General features: G+C 46.2%; 1 protein-coding gene across 9 annotated transcripts in view; it reads left to right on the forward strand.

Annotated features, from left to right (window-relative positions):
* MTMR3 (myotubularin related protein 3) overlaps positions 1 to 17,435 on the forward strand; it is a 76,468-nt gene that overhangs the window by 11,378 nt on the left and 47,655 nt on the right. For 7 of the 9 annotated variants that reach the window (XM_029964906.1, XM_029964903.1, XM_029964900.1 and 4 more), the window contains exon 2: positions 3,348 to 3,408. The exons of 1 other annotated variant lie outside the window; for it this stretch is intronic. In XM_029964906.1, coding sequence (XP_029820766.1) covers positions 3,348 to 3,408 — 61 coding nt within the window. Of the gene's footprint in view, positions 1 to 3,347; positions 3,409 to 16,464; positions 16,484 to 17,435 lie in introns of those variants that run through there. One more of the 9 variants, XM_029964908.1, reaches the window with a different exon arrangement.

Here is a 17,435-nt window from a genome sequence, read left to right on the forward strand (position 1 = left end):
TACTAATGTCTCATCTTAAGTAGGCTGAGTGAATAACATATGCTGGAATATCTTAAAAATGAAGTGCTGGATGAAGTAGGTTGGATGGAAGGGTTTGAAAGCTTCAATTCTGAAGTAAGGAATAAGTCTTCTGGTTTGTCTGCTTAGGCTTGTCCTACTTTGAAGCCTCACTGAATTTTCAAATGGAGAAGTAGCAGATTTGTTTGGTGTTGAACAGCAGGCTTGAATTATATCCTTTTTTAGTATTTTGAGATAGCTTGGTGTAAACCTTTCACAGAAATGCTGCTCTTACTGAGCTGGTGAGTTAAGTTCATCACAACTCAAATGTTGTTCTTTCTCTTCCTTCCAGTCCTTTAACTCCTTGTCACAAGTGACAATGTTCCTTGCAGGCAGATTTGAGGTAGAAATCCTCACCTTTAGCTCTCAGCCTTTGCATCCTCCAGGGTTAAGGTGCAGTCTCAGTGCCGTTTTCAGAATGATGCTCTGGAGGGGATTTTTAACCCTTCTAGACCAGGGTTGCTGCAAGTAAAGCATTTAGCACGTGTTTCTGCAGGGCTTTATTGCGTTTCTGCAGGTAGATGGTCCCTGTGCTGAGGTTGCTGGTTTCCCTTCCCTGGGCAGAGGATGTGGCCTGGGAAGGGTGCAGAGCAGCAGGGCTGCTCCGTGGATCCTGGGGCTCCATCGCTTATGGCACTGGGACCTTGGGCTGACCTGCTGGCACAGGCAACCCTAAATGCTGAAGGGTATCTACCACTGCCAACTTCAGATTATCCCTCAAAAATACAGCTCCTGAAGCTGTTCTGTATCTGTGGTGTTGCTTGAGATTTATGTAGGAAGTGGGAGCAGATGCTTTCCTTTTTCTCAGATCTTTTATTAGTTGTTAACTGAAACAGTTGTATTGCTGGGGTTTGTTTAGGATTTGTGGTAAGATTTGATACGTTGCTTGATAAATGCTCCTGTGTTTTCCACAGATAACATGTGCTTATTCCTTGTGGGTTACGGAGTAGTGGGCTTTTGGATCTGTGGATGTTAAGGTGGTTGTGTTTTTAATCCAGCAGAGAGGACTGATGCACTGAAACTTCAGACTGGAGAGTTACTCAGTAACACTGTTTTTGTCACTGAGCCACTAAAAAATAATGCTGAGAACTTAGCAGGACTCAATGGATGTTGTACAAAACACAAATGTATCTGTTTCAGAGCCTCCCCCGGAGGTAATAAAGCCTTCAGTGGTAACTGTGCTCAGGCAGAGATTCCTCTGGCTCTAACAAGACTGAATGTTGTTATTGATGTTCTTTACCTACACGACTAGGACTGTAGCTGTTATTTGCGAGGTTATTTCCTGTGAGCAGAGTGACTCCCTGTCAGTTTACCGGAATGCTCAAAGGCAGGATTCACTCCCAGCGTGTCCCGAGGAGGGCAGAGCATGTGCAGGGCTGTGTGTGCCCGGGGTGAGTTACTGCAGAGCCCTGGTAGGTCCCTTCCCTGGGATCACGTATCCGTCTGGGAGGGAGAAGCCGCTCTGCCAGCACACTTAATCTATTTTTGATTCGTCAGGATCTCCAAGACAGAAACAAAAAGCACTTTGTGCTGGCTGGACTCGAGGACTGACACTTGAATGGCTCTTTCCATTGTCTATTCAGTGGCTCGTGAGTGCTCCTGCAGTGGAGCACATTGTTGTGGAGCAGCCACTTCACTGCCGGGGCTCCCAGGCCTCGGGCTGGGCGGGAGCTCTCGGAGCAGCAGCTTCACAGCAGGCACTTGTTTGAGCGGTTCCAAGGTCAGCCTTGCCAGTGGAACTCACTGAAGCTTCCGGGGCAACTGGTGGCCCTTCAGTGGAGGTCAGTGCCAGGCTGGCTCAGCGCTGCCTTCCTCCCCTCCTGGCTGCTGTGGCTCCTTTCCCCAGTGAGAGAAGGGTATCGCTGGAGGTACCTTTGGATCAGAAGCTCCACAGAATCTCTGGAGCTTTGGTGGACTCTCCAGGGAATCATTCATAATTATTTATGCTTTACTGCTGAGAGGATCTGACAGAATATTCTGGACATACTGCAATCCAAGTTTTAGTTATTTTGTTACAATAAACCTTTCTTCACTGCTGATCCCAAGTATCCAGATACAGGAAAAAGATGGAGTCTTTACCTTGTTGTATAATTTTCCCATGGCTGTTTTCTGAATGGTTTTTAATTTCTTATACACAGAGCTGTTCGAGAATTTCCTTGATACTTGCAGGTGATCATGAAGTCTTTGGTTTATCTTGAAGTAGTTCACCTTGGTTTCCTACTGTTAATTCCATGCTCTTTAGGTTTTTGTTTGCATTTACCTCTGTTAAGCAATAATAATTAACTCAAAGCATTGAACTGATGGAGTTATTGTGTTGGGAGAACAAACCAATAACCATAATGCAATAAGCATTACTGCAACTTCCTGGTAATGAAAATTCCAGTGGTGGAGGACTTGATTTAATTTTTAAGCTTTGAGAGAATAGTAGTGGTGATAAAGTGACTTTATAACTGAGTCTCACTTAGGCAGCTACTTAATGCTAGGAAAAATCTTGGGGTGTGAGGAAGAATCATGGTGGGAAGAATCATACAGCTGTTGAGGATAAAAGCTGTTTATGTTAATAGAGGGAATGTCTGAGCTTTTGCTGTTCACATTTGAACCCCATCCTGCAGTGTGCAGCTATGTTTTTAAGTTACTGTTGCTTCCCCAGACAGTCTGGATGACATTGTTTACTTCCTTCTAGTGAGTCTGTCTGGATGTATTTAAGCTGGAAAGTGCAGAGTTAAGGGCAGTTGGATATTCCTGTCCTCCCACCAGACCACACAGTTGAATTAAGAATCTGTCTGTCTCCTGAAGTGGGTGTTCAAAATAGGTAAGAACTGCTCACCAAGGGACAGAATGTAGGACTTTTAGAAAGGGAAAATACCAGGCACAGAATCTGGCTTGTGATGAGGAGAATCTTCCTTAAGGTCTGTGGGGCAGTTTTTGTGTACAGCTGGCACGGCCGTGGCACTGAGGATGCTTCCAGGAGAGATGGATCTCTTGGCTGCAGATGGCTTTGGCAGTTTTCTTGGCATGAAAGGCTGATTAACGAGCACAGCTGGAGCAGGAGTGCAGCTCCAGCCTCTGCAGGGCCCACGGGACAGCTCTGAGGAGCCTGGGTGTGTTGTGTAAGGACAGCTCTGACTCAGTGGCAATGGAAGCACGTGGTTGAACTTAAGCAGTATCACTGCACAAGTCAGAATGAGGGCTCACAGCCTCACCAGTTTGATCCCATTACCCTCTTAAGTGACATCACACCTCCAAAGCTTGTTTCTTACCTCGCTCTGTGTTATTGTGCTTACTTTTAGGCACTGATTTCCAGCTGTGCAGGCTGAAGCACTGCTGTATGCTCTGCAGATCAGCTCATGGGTGAGTGGGCACTGACTCAGACACTCCTGCACAGGGACGCTCTTCACGTGCAGGGAGATCCTGTTCTGTACCAGTTCAGAAGCTTCTGGTATAACAAACTTGCTCCAAAGCCAACTTCTCATGGGTATTGTATCTTAAATACTGGTGTTTTGAGCGATGGTTGAAGAATTGAAGATGAATGCTTATGGGACAGCAGTGGGTTTGGAGGCTGGGATGCCTTAATGGCATTTTTAAAGTGAGCTGAAGAGTTAACAGAGCCATTCTAAATATACTGCAGCATTGCAGTCGTGGCAGTGACTGTGATGCCAGGCCTGGACTATGAACACAACTTACATGTGCACACTCATGTGAGAATGACAGAACAGCACGTGCTGGGCTTGCAGATAGTGTTTCTTTCAGCATGATAAGGACTGTGGCACAATTACCCTTTGCTTTTGACGTGTCACACAGCCCCAGTGCTCTGTGGCTGTCCAGGAGAGAGTGCAGGCTGCAGGGTGTGGGAAAATCACTCCTCAGAAAGAGAACACACCTCAGTTTGTGCTTGTGTTGAGTATGACATTGAATATGACATGTCAGGGAGAGGGACTTCTCATGCAGATGGAAAACTAGAACCATCTCCCAGCTGTGGTCTCCCAGGCTATCCGGTTTTTCCTCTTGCTTAGGTTTTTAGGTTGCTTGTGTACTAGTTTATTCCTCACCAGTCAGGTAGTTAGAGGGGGACACCTGGTAAGTAATACCTGCAGGCTCTGTAATGGATTGGGGTGAGCTGTTCAAGTGTCTGCTGCTTTCTTGCTCCCAACTGCACAATGTGAAGGAAGTTTAGGGTGTTTTGGACAGGAAGGGACACGTCCTAAGAGCCAAACTATCTGAAGGGCACTGCCCAGCATAGCTGTCCTGATAGCAGAGAGGATGGTTGGCAAATCAGTGAAACACCAGCTCTGAACACCTTCTTAAGCCACCTGGTCTCCTTGGCAGAATTAGTTCTTTAAACATACAAACTCTTCAGGCAATCTAAAGCTGGTTGTTATTGCAGGCAAATGTCCTGATGACCTGCAGGAGGACTTGTTCTTTCTTGGAGTTGTCCTCCTGTACTGGCAGGAGATGGGTGTTTTTCCTGTGAACACCTTCTGCCATAAGGCATCAGGTTCTCGAGTGAGAAGCCTTAGTTTAACTAAGTGGAAGTGAAGTGGCCTTGAATGCCAGAAAATGGGATTGCCAATGACTGATGAAGGATCTATACCTTGCTTCAGACTTCCCTTCAAGTGTCCTGGGTTTCTGATGGAGTTTAATAGACAGGTTGACTTAGTACCAGAGACAAGTGGTAACTTGGAAGTGGGGTTGACACTGTAAAGGTGGATGTAAGGCAAGAGGGAAAATGTGAAGAGCTGACATGCTCTCACTGCCTTGATTTCCATACCTGTGCAAGGCCTGGACATTAAAAGTGTGCTGCTAAAAACCTCTCCCTTGTGTGGAAGCAGAATGACAGGCTCCAGTTGCTCCCTCCTGCTGCTTTAATTCCTCCTAAGGCTGCTGAGGAGCAGCTTTGCTGCACGTTCTAGCAGTGCAGCCTTTCTCTGGGAACACCACTGCTGTAGCAGTTGAGTGAGCACTGGAAGGCTCAGTAAGTACCACTGGCTGGTTCTCAAGTCTGACATCATATCCAAGAATTAGATGGCTCCCTCTCACCGTGGGGATAATGAAATAATTCCTACTGTGTTATTCATTAACTCACATTTCATTCAGTGGCTCCTAAGAGGATAACGAGTACATTAGAGGTGAACTTGTATAAGCCTTCTGACATCCTTTTGATAAGTTAAATAAGAGTTAAAGCTATGGCAGACAAAGCATGGCAGGGGGGCCTCACTGAGGGGCAGGTGGCCTGTGCTGTATTACACACACTGACTTAAAAACTAATTTAATGGCTTTTCTTCAATGGTTTAGAAAAATAGCCTGCTTCTAAAGGTGCTGGAGAAATAACTAGTGCCCAGAGCCAGCTGAAGGTCATCCTCAGTGTAGAGCCTGCTCCTGATTGAAGGGCTGTGTTCAGGTGGTGTCCAGCCCAGCACAGCAGGGAACCCAACAAATAAATGAAGGATCTACAACAATAAAAGGGGGGGAAAAGCAGCCTGGTGAAGGAAGGACAGCTGCTCCTGATCCATATAAAACTTGTGGTACAGGAGCCTGTTGAGCCTTGCTGGGTTTCCAGTTTGAGTGTTAATGTAGCTTGAGCTTGTGTAAAATTTGAATCTCCCTCAAGTGTCCCTGTCGGGGACTTTCCCCTCAGCTTAAGTGCCATGTGCTGCTCCTCAAGGGAGCCTCAAAGAGGGGAGGGATTGCATCAGTTGGTGAGGGATTTTTCACTGACATGATGTTCGGGACCAATAAAACTGGACAGCCCTACCTCTGGCTTTAGGGCTTTTTAAAGGAGGGAATTGTATCAGGAAGAGTGTGGCAGCAGGGGCAGGGCAGTGACTCTGCCCCTGGACTCAGCACTGGTGAGGCCACCCCTGGAGTGCTGTGTCCAGCTCTGGGCCCTCAGCTCAGGAAGGACATGGAGGGGCTGGAGCAGGTCCAGAGAAGAGCAACGAGGCTGGGGAAGGGACTGGAGCAACAAGTGGCTTGTGAGGAGAGGCCTGAGGGATCTGGGGGGGCTTCAGCCTGGAGGAGGCTCAGTGGGGAGAACCTCCTGGACTTCTGAATCCCCTGACAGGAGGAGGGAGCTGGGTGAAGGTCGGGCTCTGCTCCCAGGAACCAGCAGTAGGACAAGAGGGCACGGCCTTAAACTCTGCCAGGGGAGGTTTAGGTTGGATATTGGGAAGAAAGTTTTTCCAGAGGGTGCTCAGGGCTGCCCAGGGAGGGGGTGGAGTCACCGTCCCTGGAGGTGTTTAAGGTGAGACTGGATGTGGCATCAGTGCCATGGGCTGGGAACCACAGTGGGGTTGGATCAAGGGTTGGACTTGATGATCTCAGAGGTCTTTTCCAATCTGGTTGATTCTATGATTTATTTTGTGGGAATTGGGTGTATTGACTCTTTTGGCTCTACTGTGAGTCCTTGCTGACCTGGGCTCCCTGGTGCATATGGCTGTGTCTGAGGAAGCTGCTGCTCTGACTGGGAGTGCTGGTCTGTTCTGAAGGCTCCCCAGGAGTTTGTCTCCTTCCCAAAGAGGTTTGTCTGTGCTGTGCAATTGAGGCAATAAACTAATATAAATAAAGATTAAGCTGTTTGTGGGAGGAATGATGATTGGATATTCAGATGCCCAACAATCTGTCTGATCTCTTGAGTGTAGCTGTGACGGTGCTGACATCAGTAATTCATCCCCACAGGTAATGACTGAAATCACTTTAAGCAGAGGCTGCAGTAGCCTTGGACATCTGAAGAAATCCAGAATTTCCAGGTGGCCCAATAAGATCTTAAATTACCTGGTACTTGTGGAAGCGCTGGGTGAGGTGGCTTTATCTGGGAAGAAGTAGGTGGTGGTCTGGTGAGTCAGGTCAGTGCCATCCTGGAGAACCAGGTGTGTCCTTGCCCGGCTGTGGATTGTGGTCCTGGCTGGGAAGTTACTGGGAACCTTTCCAGGTGTGTGGAGAGTTCTGGGTTTGGTGCTGAGTACACAACTCCAGGCCTGGGTGCTCATCTCTGCAGCTCAGACCCCCAGCTAGTAGAGTTTCCAGGCACAGAGCAGAATCCTATAAACATTGGGAGTATTTGAAAAACTGGACTTGGGACGTTTGTTCTGGGTACCAAAACTAGAAGGATCATTCTGATGGCATGAACTCTTAGTTTTCCAGCCTTTTAAAAATCTATTACTGGCACTTAATATGTGGGGCAGTGTGAGAGCTCTGGAGAGCACTGTGGATCCTCAGCAGAAGGGGTGCTGTGAAATGAGCAGTGCCGAGAGGATTGACTGGGCTCAGAACTCCACCCTGACTACAGGGTTAAGGGAAATGACTGTAATTAAAGTTCTGTGTTCAGGGAATGTTGTCTCACCCAAGTTCACTGGGTGAGGGTGGGGGTTTATGGGAAGGAAAGGATGGAGAAGGTAGTTAGGGATCATACATATCCAGGAGAAGCTGAGCTAAAGCTTCCCAGGTGATCACGGTGTTTGCATTTCCTAATGTGTAACTCTTCACTCCGTGCTTTTTATGTGTGACCACTTGAAGCTGCAATTACAGGTTGATTTCCATGGCATGAGCAGTGAAAATACCTGCTGGGTCATTAAGACTTGGGGCTTTCAGCTTCACCTCCCTTGTTGACTTATTGTGCAACTACATGGAACAGCCTAGCCCACAAATCCATCACCCAGGCACTGCAGCCTGGCAAGGACCTCTTCCCCTCCAGCAGCACTCACACACCAGTGCTCTGACTTCCTGAGGAAAATACCAAGAACTGAAGTAGTAAAACACCAAACCAGGTAACTGTGTCCTACCTGTCCCACCTTGGGGAATCTGTTTTCCAGCAGCCGAGGTAATGGCAGCTGGAAAGAGAATTCTTCAGTTCAAGCTTCAAGTTGTTCAGGCTGAACACAGAAGTTTTACTCTTTGGTTCCTGATGGTATTTTTATTCTGGAGGCCTCACCATCAGAGAAGGCTTTGGGAACAGTTCTGTCAGCTGAACTCACTGCAGAGGTGTCACATTTCCGAGTTCATGACACAGATGTGGTACTTGAATAAACAGACATACCTTGGATCCTTGTTCTTGGTTGACAGACTCCCCTAAGCTTGCCAAGGAAGCCTTCCTGCATAAAGATGTAATCTTTCATCCAGGAGTTGGGCTGTTTTGTGGCATTTGAATCTAAATGAGCAAAACTGTGTGCAGGCTCTTTCTGAAATACAAGACCTGAATGCTGAGGCTGTTCCTACAGCGAGCTGTCATTTATCTAAATTACAGATGCTTTTTCATCTCAGCTCTGAGCATTTGCTTCTAGATTTGTGTTCACATGTAGATTTGTGTTACACCAGCTGCATAACCTCTTGAAATAAAGGCTTGCAATAAAAGCGAGGCGGACTTCAGTATTCTGAACATTGTTCTTATCCTTATTGTTCCTTAGTTTTGCTCAGAGGAATTTGCTTCCTTTGCCTTTGAGTATTTTTCTGAACTTGATTTCAGATTCCAACTTTCATATTGGAACAGGTTGTCTAGAAAGAATATGCCTGGTGATCCTCCAACGTGGGCTGAATGAGTCTTTAAACAACTTGATCTAATGGAGCTGTGCAAGGGGGGGTTGGGCTCACTGCTGTGCAGTTGTCCCACTCAACCTGAATGGTCTGGATTTTTTGCACGTGTATCCATCTTTCCCATTTGGACTTAAAGGGGCACAGATAATTTCTGCTTGGTTTGTAATTGGATATTAAATCTTGTTTCTGCGACAGAACCCTGGTGTTGAATATGAGTCTCTCCCAGAAGGAAAGCGTTCTGTGAAGTTCAGTCCTCACCAGCTTTACTGCAGGCAGCTTGGATAGCTATGGGAAGGAAAGAAATTCCTGCCCTTTCTTGGTTTGGATTTTGACCAGAGGAGGCACCTCCTAAGATGTTTAAGGAGGTCCTTGAGGACCTGAGCAAACAGAGTCTGAGTTGTGTCCATACATTGTCACTGTGAACCGAGGCCAGCTGAGAGCAGGGGGGGTTTGTCATTTAATTTCATCAGGAGAAAAGTAGTAAACCAGGACCCAAACCCCAAATCAAACCTTATTGCTCCTAATTGATGTTGTATCTATGGGGTTTTTTTGCCCAAACTTACCTGATTTACTTTTTGACTCTCAGCAGATGCACCTTGAACGTTTTACCCTCATGGGTTTAAACAGACTTCTCTGGGTTCATGTTCAGTAAATACAGACTTGGTTTTGATATTAAGCTTGTTACTAGAGGATGCTTCAGATAGAATTATAAAGACCAAAAATAGACTAATTTAGCTAATCTTAATTTTTACTGTGAAGTGCTACTTCTGTGCATTAAATTGAACCTTGAGATCTGCAAGTCACAGGTAAGAATTGTAATGTTACAAATGTGACTTGTGCTGTTTTCATGTCTTCAGGCTCATGGACTAACATGCACATGTTCTTTTATGTCTTCATAAAATGCAATCAGAAGGGGACATGCTGAATTTACTGTAAGGATGGTTATAATAAATCTTTATATTTCTCTAAAGGAAGGTTAAGTCTTGCTGGCTGATAATGATTCGGCTGCAAACCAAAATTGAAGTGGATAACTGCAGTTTCCTGACATACATATTTTTTTACAATCTGGGATTAAACCATATTTAAAATGAAAATTGCCTTCCCCAGTGCATCAGTAACAGAGGGAGCTGTGAACTGCACTGACTTCTGCAATGCCTGTGGGAGGGATGTGATGTGTTTGGGTAACTTGCTGAAGAGCCCAAATCTTTGTTTCTTTAAAATGATGATTTATCTCTTAATTACAACCAACTCTTTCTTAGTAAATTAGGTTGGTTTTGAGTCACACAGGGAAGGAGTGAATGTCCTCTAAAGGATAAAACACTTAAATGACTACTTATGTTCTTTGTAGTATTATTTTCCTTCCCAGGGTTTGTTGTATCTACCAAAAGGAATGAGTTCCTTTAGGGAAAAAGAAGTGAGAGAGGTTTTTAAATTAGGGTTTACCTGACTTGAATGAGTCCCCACTAAAGCAGATTTTGGGGGCAGTGTGTTCTGGATGGTCCCTAAGAGCTGACAGGACACAAGTGTCTGTGTGCAGGCAGTTACATCCCTACAGCCATTCCAGACTGCAAGCAAAGGTTGCTTGTTACTCTCTTGCATTACTAATTTGTTGTCCTTTTCTAAAGGTCATTAGTATAAAATAGGGTATTGCAGTAATATCTCTTCTTGTTAAAAACTGATCAGCTATAAAGACCTTGATTTAAGTGAGCAGGTGGGAAATCCAGACTTGAATCTTCATGTTCCCTGGAGAAACTCATTCCTGTTGAAATCACTGTCTCAGTGGCAAGGTTGACCAAAGGAGATACAGTTACCCTATAGGATTAATTCCTTTTTCCACATAAGGCAAGTTTCTGCTGGTATCCTTCTGTGGAAGCTTGAACTTCAGTGGATTTTAACTTTAAATAGGAGAAGGGAGAGACTGTGGCTGTTAACTGGAGATCTGTCAAACCTTATTTCGCCATCAGAGCTGCAGTCTGGTGCAGAACTTCATTTCAATTCCAGCTGAGACTGTGTTTTGATACACATATGTGTCTTAAGCAACCACAACACCTTCTTTGGTGCCTCTGAAATGCCTAAATATATTTAACTTTGGCTTCGTGCTGTTTAGTTTTTTAGAATAAGCATATTCTATTAATCCAAGTAAATTCTTTCCTGGCTCTGAAGGGCTGTGCAACTTCAGTGTAAGTGAAGAAGGCTGTATAGTGTGAGTATTGTGGAAGTTGTTATGGAGAAACTCATCCTCCCTGGGCAGTCTGCAAGCAGGACTTTAGAAACTGTAATTGTTCTTTGACACGTCCAAGATTTGAACATTGCATAGCATCTGACATTGCATGGCTGGAGGACTACTGGGCTTAAAGATAAATAAAATGAGAGAAATGTGCATTGTACAGCCGACTGGTTCTGAGCCCCGGCAGTCGCGGGAGACATTTTGCAGTGTGACAAAATTCCCAAGTCTATTGAAGAGCTCGGCACTTCCCGGCAGATCCTGCTCCTGTGGGTGATTGATCTCCCAAAGCACTCACGGCAATTGCAGCCCATTAAAACGTTTCTTTAGGCACTGTCGGAGCTCCCGGGGTGCCTCCTGCCTCCCACATCAAAGGGCTGCGCACAAGCGCTGCTTCAGTCCCTGTGAGTGCTGAGGCTCCCGCTGAGGTTCGTCTCACTGCTCCTCACTGCAGCTGGATACACAGGCAGCCCCGTGTCCCTTTCCCTTCTTTGTTTGTGGGCAGATGCTCTTTAAGACTGTTTTTTGCTTGCCTTTTATTTCAGTTGTGAAGCTCCATCCCCAGGTCTTGCTTCAGTGCAGCTTGCAAATGGAAAGTAGTATTTAGCCAGTTACCCTTCCTGGTTCTGAAAGTAACTATGACTTTCCACGAGTGGAAAAAGATAGCAATAAACAGCTGTCTTAATACTTGGAAGATACTGAGCTGATTTAACTGTAGGAGGAAAAGATATTTGCTGTTCCTGCTTTTTCTTTTAGCTGTAGTGAATTGAGGTGTAAAAGGCCAGGTTGGGTGGAACTTGGAGCAGCCTGGGCTAGTGGAAGGTGCCCCTGCCCATGGCAGGGGGTGGAATGAGATGAGCTTTAAGGTCCCTTCCAACCCAACCCATTCCATAGTTCTGTGAATCATCTGTCCAGAGAAAGGCCGTGAAGCAGCAGGTTTCTTGGAGGCAGGGTGCTGGTAGATTATCCAAACCAGTTTATCCCTTGAGATCTAAATGCAGGAATCCTTAACTGGGAAAGGTATCCAAGTCCTATGTGTCTTAATACCTGTAGGGAGCTGCTGTCCTGGAGGTGGCTTCACTAGGAACACAGCAAACTGCTGCAAGTTTGGGGCATCTGGAGCTGGCACTCCAGATTGAGTTGATGGAACAGCCTGGTTTTCTCTCTGGAAAGGGTTTCTGCTCCAGTGCAAGGAGGGCAGGAACCTGTTCTGGTAAATCTTGTCTGGCTCTGTCCTGGAACTCTCTGTCTAAACAGGACCCAGCAGAAAACTCAGTGCAGTCACTGGAGCTGCTGGTGTTCCTTACCCTGCCCTTGCAGGTCTCCTTATCGTGCACAGGCACACGTGGCTTTATCTCCTCAGAGTTTGGCTTCTGCCTTGCAGTATTTACACAACAGTGTCTGGTTGAATGCTGAGTGTTGTTGATGTCTTGGCAGCGTTGTGGATGATGCCCAAACAAGTATTTGGACTGCTCTCTAGAAACCAGCTGTTGTAAGCCTAGAAAAGCTGGTTTGATCCTTGATTAGCTCCTGAAATGTGGAATTTAGGGGGTCAGTTCATAAAAAGGGCTCTCAGCTTAGGTCAGCTCTTCCAACATGGTTCCTTGATTGAGTTACCAGGCTTGTTTTGCATGAACTAGTGAAGAAATGCCTGAACTCAGTGCTTTTCTTGTGTGGAATTTACTTACTGTTTTGTACTGTGAAATACGCTGTGATCAAACATACCTGTCCCCTGCCACGGGAATTGAAGAGACTTTGGAAGGAAGAGCTCTTCATCCTCAAGTTCACAGATTCTGGCAGGAAATATGTGAATTACTCCTAAAGACACCTTCAGTTCCTGGCAGTCCAGGATGCAGTGCTCCATGGTTCTAATGCACAGCAGGGCTTTGGGAGGGTACTTGGTGTTTGAACTGTGAACTCTGCCTTTTAAACTTCAACTACTTACATATTTCTCAAGGCATTAAGCTGGCTGAGGGGTGAGCGAGTGAATTGATTAGTTCTGTAAGGAAATGCCGTTTCTGCAGGAGTCAAAGAGGTTTTTAAGCTGCCTCAAATTCTGTAAATCTGAAATGTCCTGCAGTTTTTCAGGCTGTGCTGCTCTGGGAGCAAACAACAGCTACAGCACTGTGGGGTGGTGCTCCCACAGTGTGCTCTCTGGGTTAGTTTTGTGTTGAGGAGTTGGATTCTGCCATGGGGGGTCTGAAATGCCAGAGCTGGTGGAAGATAAGGCAGGGGAATGTTTTGTTAGGAGGAGTATGGGAGCAGTACCCTTCCTGCTGGCTCACCGTGCTCCAGGGAATGCCAGTGCAGCCTGTTTTAAAGCAAAACCACCTTAAGTGCCACATGAAAACAGCCATTTTTGCCATGTGCCACAATTTTACCGAGTGCTGGTGTTGGGCAGTTTGAAATATGGACTTTCCCACTCGTGTGATCCAGTGAGATCACTGAACATGTGATCCCAGTGCCCTTGTGTTCCTCCATGAAGGGGTGAAGGTGGGTGTGCATCTTACCCACGGGGCCTCCTCGGCAGAGCAGGTGTTTTCAATGCAATTTAAGAGTTAATGGATTAAAGCTTTACCCATAATTACACTGTGCAGGGTGTGCAAGCAGAGAAAGTGATGTCTCCTTGCAGGCCTTGATAACACAAACCGATTTTGTGACCTGCCTGTTCCAGGCTGTGCAGCAGAGAGCTCTGGAGAAGGGTTATTCCAAGAGTATGGAGTGACAGGACAAGGGGAGTGGCTTCCCACTGCCAGAGGGAGGGATAGATGGGATATTGGGAAGGAATTCCTCCCTGTGAGGGTGAGGAGGCCCTGGCAGAGGTTGCCCAGAGAAGCTGTGGCTGCCCCTGGATCCCTGGAAGTGTCCAAGGCCAGGTTGGACGGGGCTTGGAGCAACCTGGGCTGGTGGAAGGTGTCCCTGCCCATGGCAGGGGATGGGATTGGAATCCCAAACCATTCTGGGATTCTGTGATTGCTGGATCTCTGGGGGGGACTGAAGTCCCTTTAGGGACCCCTTGTGATAACTTTATTTATTTCTCAAAGCATTAATAGATTACATGTAACAGGTATTTGGTATTTCTGTGAAGTTGTCTTATGACAAAAGCATCGAGTGGTGTTTTGTTAGAGAGATTTTCAAAGGCTTCTGGCAGAAAAAGTGTGGTGAAAATGAGGTTGACTTACACACTGAGGAGGTGATCACTGTGACTCTGTGTGTGTTGTCCTGGAGTAGTTCAGTGGGGGAGAAAACTTCCTGGGATTGTATCTTGAAATTCCAAAGGAGTCTTCAAATCACGTTTGCTTTTTCCTATTTTCAAACTTTCTCCTTTTTTTAATGACTTGTAGGTGTCTCTGGTGTTCACTGGGTGTCAGTAAACCCAGCAGGTGAGGGCCTGTCCTGCTGAGGGGTGTGGAATTCTCTGGGAGCAGCTGCTGCCCCTTCCCAGTGCCAGCCAGTTACAGCAAGGACTGAGCTAAAGCAAGATGTGACTCCAGGAGGGAAGGGGGAACAAGAGGTGTTTTGGGAGGATGAGTAAAACCTTGGAGACTTTGATTTAACAGCCAGTTCTCCCTGGTTGGTTGTTCCCCTTCTTCCAGGAGGGCGTGTGACCGTGGCAAACAGGCTGTGAGGGGCTTCATGGAAAAAAGTGGGGACTGTGAGGAGCAAATGATTCCCTTCTGTCTCCATTCTGCCATTTCAAATGGAAACTGCTGCTGCCTGGCCTCAGCCTTCCTCTTTGCTCTGATGTTGCCCTGCATTTCATGGCTCTTTGGTTACCTGGTGACAAAATGCCCCCTCCCTGGTCACCTTTCCACCTTGGAACCACCACAAGTCCACTGGGTTTCCACCAGCTCAGGCCCTGCTCAGTTCTGTGTCCTCTCATATGACTCCCAGATCCCATCTTCCAGGTCTCTCCACAGTTCACACCCATCTGTGCAGCTTGTTGGTCCTTCTTGGTAGCTGCTCCTTGTCTGTCATGCACAGAAAACAGAGGAATATGGAATAATTGAAATAAAAGGAAAATTATGATGCAGAAGATCTCTGATGGGTAAATTGTATCCTGGCTTATATATGAATAATTGCAGCCTTTGGATCTCAGAGTTGTATCCAAACTAAAAAAAGAATTAAAAGAGAAGAAAGCCTGAAATGTTGTAAGAAAAAATGACATTTTCTCTGGATTTTGGTTTCAAGCTTGCTGTGGTCTTTTGACCCGGGTTGTTTTGAGGTCAGTGAGGGAGAATATTGATAGAGAATCTTTTATTCAGAAACACTCTTTCCTGAAAAAAACCCTTTTATTTTTGGAATAATTATTACTGTTATCTCACCTAAGGTTCTACTGATTTTTGTTCTTTACACCAATCATGGAAAATGGACCTTTCTTAATGCAAGACCAAATTTCTTTGTACCCTTTGCTGTTAGACTCCCAGGGTCTCAGCAGTGCCTCTCTCTGCCTTGCCTCCTCCTACCATTTCAAACTCTCCTTTCTGCTCAGGTTTTTTTTTTTGTTTTAACTCTCAACTGTTGCCTTCTGCAAGAGGGTAAGAAGTGATCTTTAACAAATATGCAAAGATAATCAGCTTAATCAAAGTGCTTTAAAAGCAGATTAATGCCTCTTCCGAGTGGGAAGATGAAGGAAGCCAACACGCCAACCTGCCATTAGGGGATGAGTCAGTGCAGTGACAGATGTTGACAAAACTTTTTTGATGCTTTGGACTCTTATAATTAATTTTATTCTTCACTCATAAAAGCAGAGGTAGAACAGAAGATGGAATGAGACCTTTCTAGGATATTGTGATGGAGGGCAGCTCCCATCTGTGCTGTGGGATGTTCAGTGTGGCTGTTGCTCTCTGCTCTCTCTCTCAGGTGGGGGGGTGTACACAGCTTTATATCCAGCTGCTTTCCTACTGGGAGTTCATTATGTAGCTTAATCTGGGGAAGTGTGTGATAGTGAACACAGAGGGAAGTGGGGTTGTTCAGCCTGGAGAAAAGGAGGCTCAGAGGGGACCTTCTCCCTCTCTCCAACTCCCTGATAGGAGCCGGGGGGGATTGGACTCTGCTCCCAGGGAACAAGGGACAGGAGGAGAGGGAACGGCCTCCAGCTGTGCCAGGGGAGGTTTAGGTTAGATATTAGAGAGAATTTCTTCATGGAAAGGGTGGTCAGGCACTGGCACAGCTGCCCAGGGCAGTAGTGGAGTCCCCATCCCTGGAAATGTTCAAAAAACATGGCACCTGGGGACACGGGTTGGTGTGAACATGGTGGTGCTGAGCTGATGGTTGGACTGAGTGATCTCAGGGGGCTTTTCTGACCTTGACAATTCTGTGACACGTGGCCATAATGCAAATGCCTCCCTGAAGATCAGCAGTCCTGCTTCTCCATGTGCATGTTTTCAGACTTTCTCTTGAGGAGTGGCCTTGCCCCATCCAGCCCCCGGAGCGTTCCCAGTGCTCTCATCCTGCTGTGGTTTCCAGCTCGGCCACAAGCTGCTGGCTCACCCCAGCTGGTGGGCAGCTGATAGTAGCACTGTGTTCCTGTTCCTGAGCACACTCAGGAGAGCATAAAAATAGTTGGGAAAGCAAGCTAAAATCCACTAGGAAGGACAGGAGGAGAGAGGAGGAGAAGAACAGCATACGGCCAATACTTGAGTTCGAGCTGAGCTGAAGGTGATGAAATCAATGGTGAGTGTGTGATAATTGGGTGCAAGAGGAGGTTCTGCCACGGCACTGGTCGGGGATGTGGGACCAGTGATATTGGGAAGTTAGAAATGTAAACAGGAATGGAGAACTTCTCATCAAACCCCACACTTGCATAATATCGGGCTGGGACAGGGGGTGGCACAACCGGGCTGGAAACGGCACCTTTGGGCAAAGGGAGGGAAAATACACCTGCAAAACAGTCCCCAGGAAAAACGCTGCACGTGGCCGTGTTTGTTTACATCCTTATGAGGGCAACTTGCAGCTAAAGAAAATCTGGATTTGTTTGTTTTCCAAAGCTCTTTTTCCCTTGTGCCATTTCACTTTCTGCTTATCAGACCATCCCTCTCCTGCTCTGGGTAGATAGAGCCTTTCAGTGAAGGAACTGAAGAGGCAACTTCCCAATCACCTAATTAAACAAACATGTTTATTAGAACTTCTCCAGAGTGCTTTTCCTAGCTATTTGCCAATATTTTACTTAAATAAATGTCAAGAAAAACATTGTTAGAGGCTCATGTAATTTAGATTTTGGAGTTCCTGTAGACCAACACTGCTCAGAGTAGGACTGACTTTGATGTTGGATTGGATTGCTTAAGGACTTGGAATTCCAAGGGTTGAAATATCTCCAGGGACAAAAGTTCTACAAGTTGGAAACCATTATTTGGAGTTTACCCCACAATTGTATTTCTATTTGTATTTCACTGTTACAGTGTGATTGATATACAGTGCAGCTGCTCTGCTTCTCCATAGCATCTTTCATGATAAAACAACAGAGGTGAGAGCTGTATGCTGGGAAAAGTGTTCACCTCATGCCCGAGTTCCCAAAATAGTCAGTGGAGCAGGATCTGAAGAAGGTGGTTCAAAGGAAAAGCTTAAGTTTAAATGCTCCTGTTCCCACCCCTTCAGCACTGGGGCCCTGGGGCAGAGTCACTGCTGA

The sequence above is a fragment of the Manacus vitellinus genome, unplaced genomic scaffold, assembly GCF_001715985.3.
Source record: "Manacus vitellinus isolate BGI_N305 unplaced genomic scaffold, ASM171598v3 scaffold_84_pilon, whole genome shotgun sequence".
Classification (NCBI taxonomy): domain Eukaryota; kingdom Metazoa; phylum Chordata; class Aves; order Passeriformes; family Pipridae; genus Manacus; species Manacus vitellinus.